At 41.9% G+C, this 12,439-nt stretch overlaps 1 protein-coding gene across 1 annotated transcript in view; it reads right to left on the bottom strand.

Moving 5' to 3' along the window:
- The window catches only part of adgrb1a (adhesion G protein-coupled receptor B1a), a 516,358-nt gene that overhangs the window by 269,582 nt on the left and 234,337 nt on the right, over positions 1 to 12,439 (bottom strand). Inside the window, exons 12-13 of the mRNA XM_067974780.1 lie at positions 8,221 to 8,329; positions 616 to 759 (exon numbers count right to left, since the gene is read on the bottom strand). Of these exons, the coding sequence (XP_067830881.1) occupies positions 616 to 759; positions 8,221 to 8,329 (253 nt within the window). The remainder of the gene's footprint in view (positions 1 to 615; positions 760 to 8,220; positions 8,330 to 12,439) is intronic.

Below are 12,439 nucleotides of genomic sequence, written 5' to 3'. Positions count from 1 at the left end.
CTTACTTTTGGCAGCCTCCTCGTTTCCATCGCCCGTGGAACTGGTCGGAGTGTGCACAGTGCGGGCCATAACCAGTTCCAACCAAAAATGGCAATCAGGGTTCTATTTACATCATAGGACCCCGATTTCCATATTAAAAGGGGCCCATCACCTCAAACAGACGGGCATTTAGACACCCAGCAGTAAGCTCCTTTCAAAATGGAGCTGGATGCATCACTGGTCTTAACAGGGCGGTAAGGCTACCAACTCCATTTTGGCACCAGTTGAAGGCAATGAAAATCAACCCCCATATATGTGGGCAATACCATGGCAGCTTTACCAGTAAAGCTATATTAACACGTGAATTAATATAATGCTTTATATTGTTGAAATGTCTCAATTTACTTAATGTAGTGAATTGCTTTTGAAGTGCAGTAGCTGTTGCTATGTAGGCAAATAAAATAATGTAGCCCAGTAAATTAAGTGTGGCTCTGCAAATGTGAAGTAGTTGCATTTCAATAAAATTCTGATCAGCCCAAGATACCAGTTGTTTTATTTTTAATATATTGGCTGGACTTTCCACTGCAATGACTGAAACTCTAATAATAAAAGGAAATAAGTATAATACCATCTTACCTGTCGTTCCTGTTGAAAAGATGCTTTTTGAAATGGTAACTTTATCTTCAGAATTCCTTGCCCAGTCAACCATTCCTCGCCATCCTTTCATTGGGAAGTTGATGTCTGTAGCCATGTTGGCTGGGCGTTTATAAATACATATCACTGAAAAAAAAGATCAAGGTTTTCAGTGGATTGAACCTCAAAAGTTGGGGAACATGGGCGATATGTTGTCAGGGATGCTGGTAAATTCTGATCATTTATCATCCCCTTACCAGTAAACTGAGCGAGTCTAACACCATTCTCACACTCTTCCACGGGACGCAAGAAAAAAAATGTCAATACACCTCTGACCTTCCCTCTCGTTCCTCTGAAGCTCCAAGTACATCAACCAACATGATCTTTCTCGTCTCTGAATTTTCACTGTGTTGAAATCATGAACATGATCTTTACATGGAGCCGGGAAAGGGGGGGATGGGGGGGGGCGGAGGAAGATAATCGGATGCAAAACCCGGAAATAAAGTTGGCGGGTTGCCATCTGTGATCGCAACCTCATTGAAGTCAATGAATTTTACTTCTGGGTTTCACGCCCAGCGGCCAACCTGATTGACAGGCAGTCGGGCAGGAAGGCCGGGGATCAGAGAGGAAGGAGGGAGGGATTGTGGGGGGGAGGGTGCAAAGAGAGGACATTGTGGTACTGTTTGTAGAACTTACCTTCAAGAGCCTCAGGCAATGTATGGTGACTTCTGAATGTGTTTAGAAAAATCAGACCCAGGAATTATTTTAAAGAGTTGCTTAAACTGACAACTTGGGATGCAATCCTAGAAGCTACTAAATGATATCCTTTGGCTGAAAACCGATTTCAAGCCCAGCTTTGCAGTTTGTGAAAAAGCTTTGATTATGAAGATTGGTGTTGTCACAGCAAAGCCAAAACCTTGTTGTAAAAGTGAAAATCACCAAGAAGCACATGTGAACTGGTAAACTCGTCAGCTCAATGTATCAGAAAATTAAATATCACATTCATCTTCTGTACCGTGGAGAAGATTTTAGGTCAGCAGAAGATCAGAGGTTGGGAGGAGTCGTGGGTAGGTTGGGGGGGGGTCTCCCAGTCGGTGGTGGGGGAGGGGGGGGGAGGGTGGTCAGTCGATTGTGGGGGTCCGATCGCTCCAGGCAAGCTTGTTGAGTCTGAATGAAGAACTCCTGCACCTCTTGGCCCACGAGCAGTGGAATAAAGGCACTCACCTCACGGATCTGACCTTTCTCGCCTCTTTTCACCTGACGAGATTCAGAAGCCATGGGAAACCCATGTAGGTGAGGTTAAATTAGTTTCAGACTTATTAGGATCAACAAAAATTAAGTACCTCAAGTATTTCAATGAGGTAAATTGCCCCTTTAACAATCTGCCCGTTGGATTTAAGTGAGGACAGGGCTTCTGGGTTTTGGATGTGCGCGCGGATCCAAACACGCCCGGGTTAAACCCGGAAGTGGCCACGTGGAGCCGGGTTGCAGTCGTGCTACGAAAAGTTGTAATTTTAACCTCCGACCTGCTCCCTACCCACCTGTTCTTTGGGGTTAAAATTATCCCCCATGAGTCAAATTATCTCCGGTGCCAATTCATTTTTTTCCCAAAAACTGTGGAACTCCTCAACTCCCTCAGTCTTTGCTTCATCCTATAATCTACAGGCTTTTGGAACATAAGTTTGGCATCAACTACTCCACTCCTTCTTGGATTTGTCTCATTTTCTCTTCTGTCTTTGGTGTAATCCTGCACTTGGCCTTTTAGTTAGGTTTCTCAATTTAAAGTATGTTACACTGGGAAGCTTGCTTTTGCTTCTAACCATTTAGAAGATGAAATGATTCTCAGTTAGGAACTGTTCATTATTGCCATAGCTAGGACTGATGGATTGGAAAAGGAGAAGAAAATTGCCAAGTAGAGATGGATGGATGAATGATTGGAGAGAGTGTAAGGATAGGAATTCTGAAAGCTTTTGTAGGAATTATTGAGGGACAGTTAAAATTTCTCTCAGTATAATGTTTTCTTATTCTCACCCATTTTCTCTCTTCACCTGACTTTTTCTGGGGTATCATTCCACAAGTACTAACATCTTTCCAGTACTTCATCCAAAACATAATTTTTTTTCTGTACAGCCAGTGTGGGCAGGTCACTAGTCAATGAAGGACATTGCAGCCAAGCCTGATCAGATCAGTTGTCTCAGTGCAAAGGAGGAATTGAATCCGAGACCTACCTACTAATCTGTGCTGCTCAGTGTTACACTGGGTGTTGCCTTTACTTACTTGGCAAAATAGACAATTAAGGGGAATTTGTGAGCTAACGAGAGCCGAGCCAGTTGAATTAAGTTGAGGGAGAGGTGGCGATCCCAAGAGAAAGCCACGGAAGGTCTGGTACCAGGCTTGTAGATTAATGCTCCTCCTGGCCCCACAAAGTTCGCTAAAAAACCATAGCTTTCCATTTTTGGAGCAGCCTCCAATGGTCCCTTTAAGGACCGCAGGCGAGGCTGCTATACATCGCTGGATGAAGCATGCACAGTGTGCACTCTGCCCATTGGTACTTGATAATTGCATTGAGGTCCTATTGACTTCATAAGACCCCAATTTGTATTGTTTAATGTGGCTCCCAATTCTTTTCAGCAGGAATCATAGCAAGTTACGCGCAGAAAGGAGGCCATTCGGCCCATTGTGTCCGTACCGGCCGAAAAAGAGCTAACCAGCTTAATCCCACTTTCCAGCACTTGGTCCATAGCCCTGTAGGTGACGCACTTCAAGTGCACATCCAAGAACTTTTTAAAATGAGTTGAGGGTTTCTGCCTCTACTACCCTTTCAGGCAATGAGTTCCAGACCCCCACCACTCTCTGGGTGAAAAAATTTCTCCTCAACTCCCCTCTAATCCTTCTGCCAATTACTTTAATCTATGCCCCCTGGTTACTGACCCCACTGCTAAGGGAAACAGATTGTAGCATGGTGGACTGGGGTAGCAATATGATGTGCCACCATTTCATGCACTCTTTGAAAATGTATACACATACTCCAGAGCAAGCCTTTAGCTTCCTGGTAACATTCCTGCTTCTGAGTCAGAAGGTGAAGGGTTCAAATCCTGCTCCAGAGAGCCCCAGTGAGTGGAGACTAGAATGTTGTCTCTAAAGACTGGTTTAACATCCAGTGGGGTACAGACTGACTGCTGGCTCAGTGGTAGTATTCCCTCCTCAGAGTCAGAAACTTTTGTTCGGACCTGTCCTAGAGTTAATTGTATGATTTATATCAAATAGTGTTAACTGTATTCAGGTGGTGGGTATCAACTAGGGACTCTCTTGTATCCTTTTTATAGCCATGATCGTCACCTGATAATCTCCGAAAGCTTGTGATTTTAAAATAAAATTGTTGGACTATAACCTGGTGTTGTAAGATTCCTTACATTTGTCCATTTTTTGGACAGCTTAGCTAGGGTGTGGTGTATGTAAGGGGAATCTCTGTGAATAAAGGCTTGGAGGCCACTAAAGATCAGACTCTAGTATTCTATCCAGTTTTACCGCCTAGGCCGGAACACAACGGATGGTTGGACACATACTCCCAGAAAATAAATATCAATTAGAGACTGAACGCAAATGCTTTGGTAACCCAGATTACCTATAAAATATGTGTATGATAATTAGTTCTTGTTACATAACAGGTAATGCTGTGAGGCTAGCCACTGAGAAACTTCACTGAGAAATAGGTTTCCAATTTTCAAATGATATTTAATTTACGTTCAACTCATACATCTATATGCATGTTTTTAATTAAGAATGCACTTCACTGCAATGATGGGTACAGTATGTAAGTACGCTGCATGGTGCGCCACATATAAATCAGGACAATCCCAGTTTCGATCTCCATTATTGACTGAAGGCAACAATAGGGCTGCTGCAATTGAATCAGGGAAGGGAAACAAAATCAGTCCTATTTACTATCCAGTATTTCTGCTGGGAAGTAAGGAGTGTGTGCAGCAGGTAAGGAAAACTTCAGGCTCAGCTGTGGTGATTCCCATAGTTAAATAACCTAACAGCATTCACTGCCTAGGCGTACACATGAAGAGTATAGAAAATTATTCCCATTGGAGAGTCTAGAACTAGGGATCATAGTCTCAAAATTACGGGTCAGCCATTTAGGACCGAGAAGAGGAAAAATTTCTTCACTCAGAGGGTTGTGAATCTTTGGAATTCTCTACCCCAGAGGGCTGTGGATGCTCAGTCGTTGAATATATTCAAGACTGAGACAGATAGATTTTTGGACATTAAGGGAATTAAGAGATATGGGGATAGGGCGGGAAAGTGGAGTTGAGGTAGAAGATCAGCCATGATCTTATTGAATGGCGGAGCAGGCTCGAGGCCTACTCCTGCTCCTATTTCTTATGTTCTTTATGAGGGGTGATGTGATCAATGTGTTTAAAAGGTTAAAAGGATTCGATAGGATAAATACAGAGAACTATTTCCTCTGGTCGAGAATCAAGAACAAAGGGACATAATCTTAAAATTAGAGCTAGGCCATTTAGGAGGGAAATCAAAAAGCACTTTTTCATACAAACAGTGGTAAAAATTTGTAGATGCTGGAACAATTGGAGCTTTCAAGGCTGAGATCGATAGATTCTTGTAAGGTAAGGGTATCAAAAAAACTAAGGCAGGTAAATGGAGTTGAGGTACAGATCAGCAATGATCTAATTGAAAGGCAGAATGGGCTCGAGGAGCTGAATGGCCCACTCCTGTTCCTATGTTCCTAAGATCACTGGACTGAGGTACAAGGAGCTCCCAGCAATCACTGAACCGTGTCCCAGCATCTTCAGGAAAGGAGGGAACAAGATTTCGGAAAAAGAATGTCTTTAGCACTGATACTGGGTTGAGGTGAGCTGGTAAAGTATTTTATTTTCTGTTGGTTCCACACATGAATTAATATTTGTGCCATTTGACACTCCACACAGCATCAGGGAGATTTGTGAAGGAGGCATCACACGTGTGTCAGGAAACCACCCTGCAAGACAGTAGAAATAACTTGTTCCAATTCTAACAAAAAAAAATTGAAGTTCTTTCATGGCCTTGCAGCTCTGAATTTTGCAATTCATTCAAAGAGGCAAAGTAAAGATACATTGAGGCAGGAATTTTCCTATTCTTGAAAATGCTTATGTTTGACATTCACAGAGAGGAAGAGAAATCAATAAATATAATCCTTTCAGGCAAAAACCCTTTGCATGGCTCAATTATAGAACATGTACATTTTGCACATGTTCTTATGGAAGCACTGTTAGAAAATGTGGCCTTTTCTTTGTCTCCTCAATTTATTGTGGTAAACAGTTTAAAATTACATTACTTCTGAACACTTCATTTTCATAACTAAAAACAGCTGATACAAAGGCAGTGAATTGTTCAACACAATCCATTTCCAGCTAATAAACAGGGCTTCACTGAATAAAAAAAAACATTTTTTTAAAAAAAGGCATGAATCTGCATAAATAATTATACAATTATAAAGCAGCTAAAGTACATAGAGATGCTTTAACTGCAGTGTGGTGATATTTCCCATTATGATTTTTCTGACATCATATGGTGATGGAACCTATTATATTTCTCAATTAAATTATTTGAATCTCATTTGAATCATAGCTTCAGAAAGTTATGTAATAAACAAGCAGATTCAGCTCCTGCACAAACATCTACCACCTAAGATTTAAGGAACAGGGAACTTGTGTTCATGTTCATAGGATCTAAAGCATTAGACACAAATTCTGAGAGTATTGATATTATTGGCACCTTAATTACATTTACATTTTTGCACTTCAGTTTATGGGGATTTCATTCCCTGATAGCACATGCCTTAATGTGTTTGCCTAAAATTGCTTTGTGCATTATTTAAATGTGTTAATGACTGTATTAAAATAGTTCTACAACCGCCTTCAACAAGACAGGAGAGCATCATTTGAACCTGGAGATTAAATTGTAGCTTCATTGTTCATGTACCTTTTTCGAAACTGCACTGACTGAAGAGAGAAAGTGACAACTGTGATATGATTGTTACAGAACAGTGACGCTTACAAGGCCCGAGGCTACTTTGGCCCACCCCCGCTCTTCCAACTGAATCATTCGTCTTACATTCACAGCTCTGCTGACTGGGAATGCCCAACCAGGGGGGTTTTAACTGCAAAGCGTGTTTCCAGCGAGGAAACCGCTGCTTCCAGTTAGTTTCGCATCTGTCCACGGCAGTATGAGACCACGGCGATTTTAGCCAGAGGCATATAACTCCTGTTCTATGCCTCCCTATTTATCCTTAATAAACTGAACTCAATCATAGCAATTATGTTTGATCTCTCACACGCTCTCCTTATTTGAGTATAAGGTTTAGATTGAGTTTATCTTCTTAACCTGGCAGTTTATAACAGATCCCATCAATTAGTTTTTTTCCCCCTTTAATATCACTAATCTATAAATGCATACAGTGTATCTACAGTGTGTCCACTTATCTACACCCAATCTGATTTTCTCCAAATTATCATCATGCTCTCCTTCACATAAATAGCCATACCTCGTCCCAGTTTCCCCTTTCTATCCCAACAGAGCAAACACATACAAATTTCAGAAGCTCTGGATATCATATCAGCAATGGCTGATTTTTTTTCTCCCATCCTAACCTACGGGAGTGTAGGTCAACTACAGCACCCCTGCCGCTGACCTACGTAAGAGTAGCTAACAGCGCAGAATATGAATCAACTCTGGGACCTTGTTGGCCTGCATGGCATAGTACCACACTAAACAGTGCATTACCAACTGAACCAGAAGGCAGTTCCTCTTATGCGGGTGTCAGCCTTGGCTCAGTCGTAACACTCTCATCTCTTAAGTTTGAGGATCTTGGGTTCAAGCCCCACTCCAGAGACTTGAGCACATAACATAGGCTGGCACTTCAGTGCTGTACTGAGGGAGTGATGCACTGTTAGAGGTGCTAGTTTTCAGTTGAGATGTTAAACTGAGGCCCTGTCTGCCTATTTGGGTGGATGTAAAAATCCCATGGTTCTATTCGAAGAAGAGCAGTGGAGTTCTCCCAATATCCTGGCCAACATTTATTCCTCAAGCAACAAAAAAACAGACGATCTGGTCATTCATTTCATTGCTGCTTGTGGGACCTTGCTGTGCACAAATGGGCTGCCGAGTTTCCCTACAGTGACTACACTACAAAAGTACTTCATTGGCTATAATGGCTTTGGGGCAACCTGAGTCGCTACCTAATTGCAAATTCTTTCTTTCTATGTATTTTTTAAAACCTGTTTAAAATAGAATAATTATAATCTCCAAGAAGAGTAGATTTCTGATGCATTTACTCATTAAATTGGAGCGTTTTCATGCTGATGAATGCTGGGCTTCAAAGAGCACAGAACAAGAGCTATAATAAAGGTGAATAGAAAGCAATATGGTGCACTGGAACTCTGTCTCAGGACTAGGGTGCTCTGGTGAGGCCTACCTGGGATTGGCTTTATTGGCTGGTATCCCCATTATGGTAAGAGACAACAGTACAGAGGCATGAAGTGGAAAGCTAAAATCAACTTGATGTACAATATCTCAAGGACATTTTAGAAATAAAAAAGGAATAACCTAGATTTTCTGTAACGAGGTAGGAATCCTTGAAGTCACTCATCCGAAAGCCAATGACATCAATAAAATTCTCAACAGTTTGCATCACTTCCTTTGAGTTTGACCCAGTCTGTAATGTAAAATGAAACATCATATAAATTATAGCAGTCACGTACTCAAAATATATTTCAAGACACGACTCTTTAAAAAGCAGTTCAATTAATTTACAACCAGTGTCCATTTTGAAAGTACAGAATGGAAGCTCTCACCTACAGCTGCCTTATCTGTGACATTGATTAGTCAAGTAATGCCATGTGCCTTCTCCCCTCCCCTACAATTTTCTTTCCTTCCCTCATGCTAAGGGATGGTTCCAACACATTACCATCAGCTCTCCATAGCTCACTCAAGTCATAATTCTTCTGAGTGTCTACAGGCTATTTATTATGGAAAAGACCAGTTCTGTTCTTACCAGAAGTCCACACATATACACTTTACAAAAGGGGGAACACCGTCTGTTTTTTCTTCTTTGAGTCAACTTGTGGGACTCCTACAACTGCCCTAGCCAAGATCAACTGACTCAGTGGAGGCCAGGGACCAAACATAGTAGTGCTCCAAGTAGTGCATAATATTGGGGTGTGCAGCAGAGGTGGGCATCCTGTAATAAATCCACATTCTCACATTTCCCTCCCTTCGCTCCATCATTAGCAACCATGCCTTCAACCACCCGGGGCCTATGCTCTGGATCTCCCTGCCTAAACCCTTTCACCTTTATTCCTTAAAACCCACCTCTTTGACCAAGTTTTTGGACACCCCTCTTAATATCTCGTCCTTTGGCTCGGCATCCATTTACACCACTATGGGACATTTTTCTACATTAAAGGCACAATATAAATGCAAGTTGTTGTTTGTGAATCTGCAAACTTAAAATGTGAATTTGAGATGTTGAACTCCAATAGTTAAAGTGCCAGAATGGCCAGTAACTTGCATCTCAGTTCTTAAACATCAGCAAAAGAACGGCAATGGAGGTGAGCAAGGATCACAATGCTCAGTGGCTTAGAAGAATCTGGGGTAGATTTTCATCTTCACTGTCTAGGCAGTAATCCAGCAGAACAGACTGCCCACCCTTTCTAGAACCCACCTGATTTTCATTCCATTGAATCAAGCGGATTCTATAAAGGTCGGGCGATACATTCTGCCAGATTACCACCCAGGCGGTGAAGATGAAAATCTACCCCTCTATTTCTCAAGTGTGCTACTTTACACTGTGAAAAATGTGCAGATTTGGAGTTTGCCAGCCCTGGCCTGATCCCTTTCACGCTCCTTCTCCCCTCTGTGTAGAGTGACATTGTCCACTTCTTCAGATTCTCCAGGCTTTTACAGTGTCCACAGGAGAAACAGGAGCAGAACAGAAAGTGGGTGCAGCAGGAGAAAAAAGTGAAAGACGACCAGAAGAGACAGCAAAGCAATAAAGATAGCTGAACCTGAACGAGAGAGAGTGAATCTTAAAAAAGAGAGAGAACTCACCAGAAAACAACAGCAAAAGAGAGGAATCAGAAAATCAGAATGAACTAGAAAAGAATAGATAGTGAACTAAATTAGGATAGATAGAGAGAGGAAAGAAAGGCAGATATAAAGGAAGGGAGAGAGACACAGAGGCAGAAAGAACTGGGAAAGAAAGATACACACAAACACAAAAGAGAAAGGAGACGAGGGAGAGGGAGATGGGGAGGGGGAGAGGGAGGAAGAAGAGGAGGCAGAGAGGGAGGGAGAGAGAGTGTGAGAGTGCGAGCGCACACACACAGGTATATGCCAGAAGAAAAAGAGAAAAGACAGAGGAGAAGGAAGAGACCAAGAGAAAGAAAGGGGGAGAGATATACAAGGGAAGGAGACAGCATTAGAAGGGAAGGAAAAGAGAGAGAGAGAGACAGAAACAGAAACACACACATAAGTGAAGGGCGAGAGAGAGAGAGCCATGTGCCTGTACTCTTTTACAGAAAGTCAAATTTAAGTCTTCGACCATTATCTGTATAAATTGATGGAAAAATGTATTACTTTTTCCTCACCTCATTCAGTTCAGTCTGTCTCTCTCCTGCCCAGCTTCCCCCAATTTTCTGGCCACATTTCCCCCTCTCTCCATTTGAATGTGCTGACTCATGCTCGGGTATAGTTCCATGAGTATCAGTTGTCCAGTATCAGTTCCAAATAGACATTCATGATGTGTGAGCCGAGGCAATGAATGTTTATAGACTATTCAACTGCAGGGGCATCACAGCCAAATCTCAACCATCATCACCCAAAACACACACAAACACACACACTTTCTAGCAGAACCATGGCCAATTTTTACCTGCCTAGTCCAAGGATGCTGAGGTCAACTATTTTTTGTATCTACATTGAAGTCCTACAAGATAGGATTGGGCTGGTCTACAATGCCCCCCCTCCCCCAGAGTTGAGTGGCTTGCTGACATTGTTTAGGCTTAAAAATGAAGGATGGTCACTTGGGGGAGTTATTGAAGGGCTATCAGCACTCTTGGCGGCATACTGCTGGAGGAGTTACATACCCATGAAACAACAGGAGAAAACTACCAGGAAAAAAAGACTGAAATCGATGATAAGGAAACACACGTAAACAGTTTGAATTAAATTATAAATGAAATTATACAGTAAATGTCACCCACAGCTTGTGAACAAATAAAATAACATAGCGTCAAAATGAAAAGTTCTGCGTCATTCTGCATTCATGTAAAAATGACCATTGTGGTTCTCAGCTTCTGTTCTCACCTAGCCCAATCACTTTTCTTTGTGGTTCCTTTAGATGAAGCTGTCTCAGTTAGTCTCTGCTCTTTCTTGATTCGTTACCAGGCAACACCTACTTAACGGTGATTACAGAACATATACAGTAGAAAATCTCATTACCAACAGTTCTCACTTTGAGCTAGCTCATCCATGATAGTAACCATAGCAGCAGAACACTTGGTTCAATATACTCAGATATATGAGAACTGTGAACAATTTTCTTCCTTTGGCACTTTTTACCCAATAAAGTGCAATCCTAGAAGCCTAGGAACTTTAACCATTTTGTTTCCACAAAAATAAATTAAAGTATTGTTTGTCTATGTTGAAACTTTTCATAGAATCATAGAACCTTATAGCATAGAAGGAGGCCATTTGGCCCGTTGTGGCTGTGCTGGCTCTTTGAAAGAGCTGTCAATTTAATCCCACATCTCAACTTTTTCCCCATAACCCTGCAAATTAGTCCTCTTTAAGTACATGCCCAATTGCTTTTTGGAAGTTCCTATGGAATCTGCTTCCACCACCTTTTCAGGTAGTGTGTTCCAGATCTTCACAACCCTCTATGTGAAAAAATTTCTCCTAATTTCCCCTCTAATTCTTTTGCCAATTATTTTGAATCTACGATCTCTGGTTACCGACCCACTTGCCAGTGGAAACAGTTTTTCCTTACTTGCTCTATCAAAAACTCTCATAATTTTAACCACAATTAGGCCTCCCCTTAATCTTCTCTGCTTTAAGGAGAACAATCCCAGCTTCTCCAATCTCTCCACATAACTGATGTTCTTCATCCCTGGTATCATCTGGTAAACCTCTCCAAGGCCTTGACATCCTTCCTAATGTGTGGTGCCCAGGATTGTGCACAATACTCCAGCTGAGGTCTAATCAGTGATTTGTAAAGGTCTAGTATGACTTCCTTGTTTTTGTATTCAGTGCCCCTATTTACAAAGCCAAGTATCCCATGCACTTCCTTAATTGCCTTATCAACTTGTTCCTGCCACCTTCAAAGGTTTGTGAATATGTACCTCAGGTCCCTCTGCTTTTGCACCCCCCTCAAAATAGTACTATTTAGATTATACTTCCTCTCCATGTTGTTCCTCCAAAGTGCATCACTTTGCACTTATCCGCATTAAATTGCATCTGCCATCTCTGTCTGCCCATTTCACCAACCTATCTAAGTCCTCCTGAAGACTGCTACTATCCTCCTTGCTACCACATTTCCAAGTTTTGTATCATCCGCAAACTTCAAAATTGTACTCCCTATACCCAAGTCCAGGCCATTTATTTATAACAAGAAAAGCAACGGTCCTAACACAGTCCCCTGGGGGATCCCACTGCACACTTCTCTCGTGTCAGAAAAACATCCGTTCACCACTACTGTCTGCCTCCTATCCCTTAGCCAGTTATGTACCCAAGTTACCGCCATCCCTTTAATCCCATGTGCTTCTAT

Source organism: Heptranchias perlo, chromosome 3 (assembly GCF_035084215.1).
Source record: "Heptranchias perlo isolate sHepPer1 chromosome 3, sHepPer1.hap1, whole genome shotgun sequence".
Classification (NCBI taxonomy): Eukaryota; Metazoa; Chordata; class Chondrichthyes; order Hexanchiformes; family Hexanchidae; genus Heptranchias; species Heptranchias perlo.
Note: the sequence above shows the minus strand (reverse complement) of the source record. Positions and strands in the feature narration are given on the sequence as shown.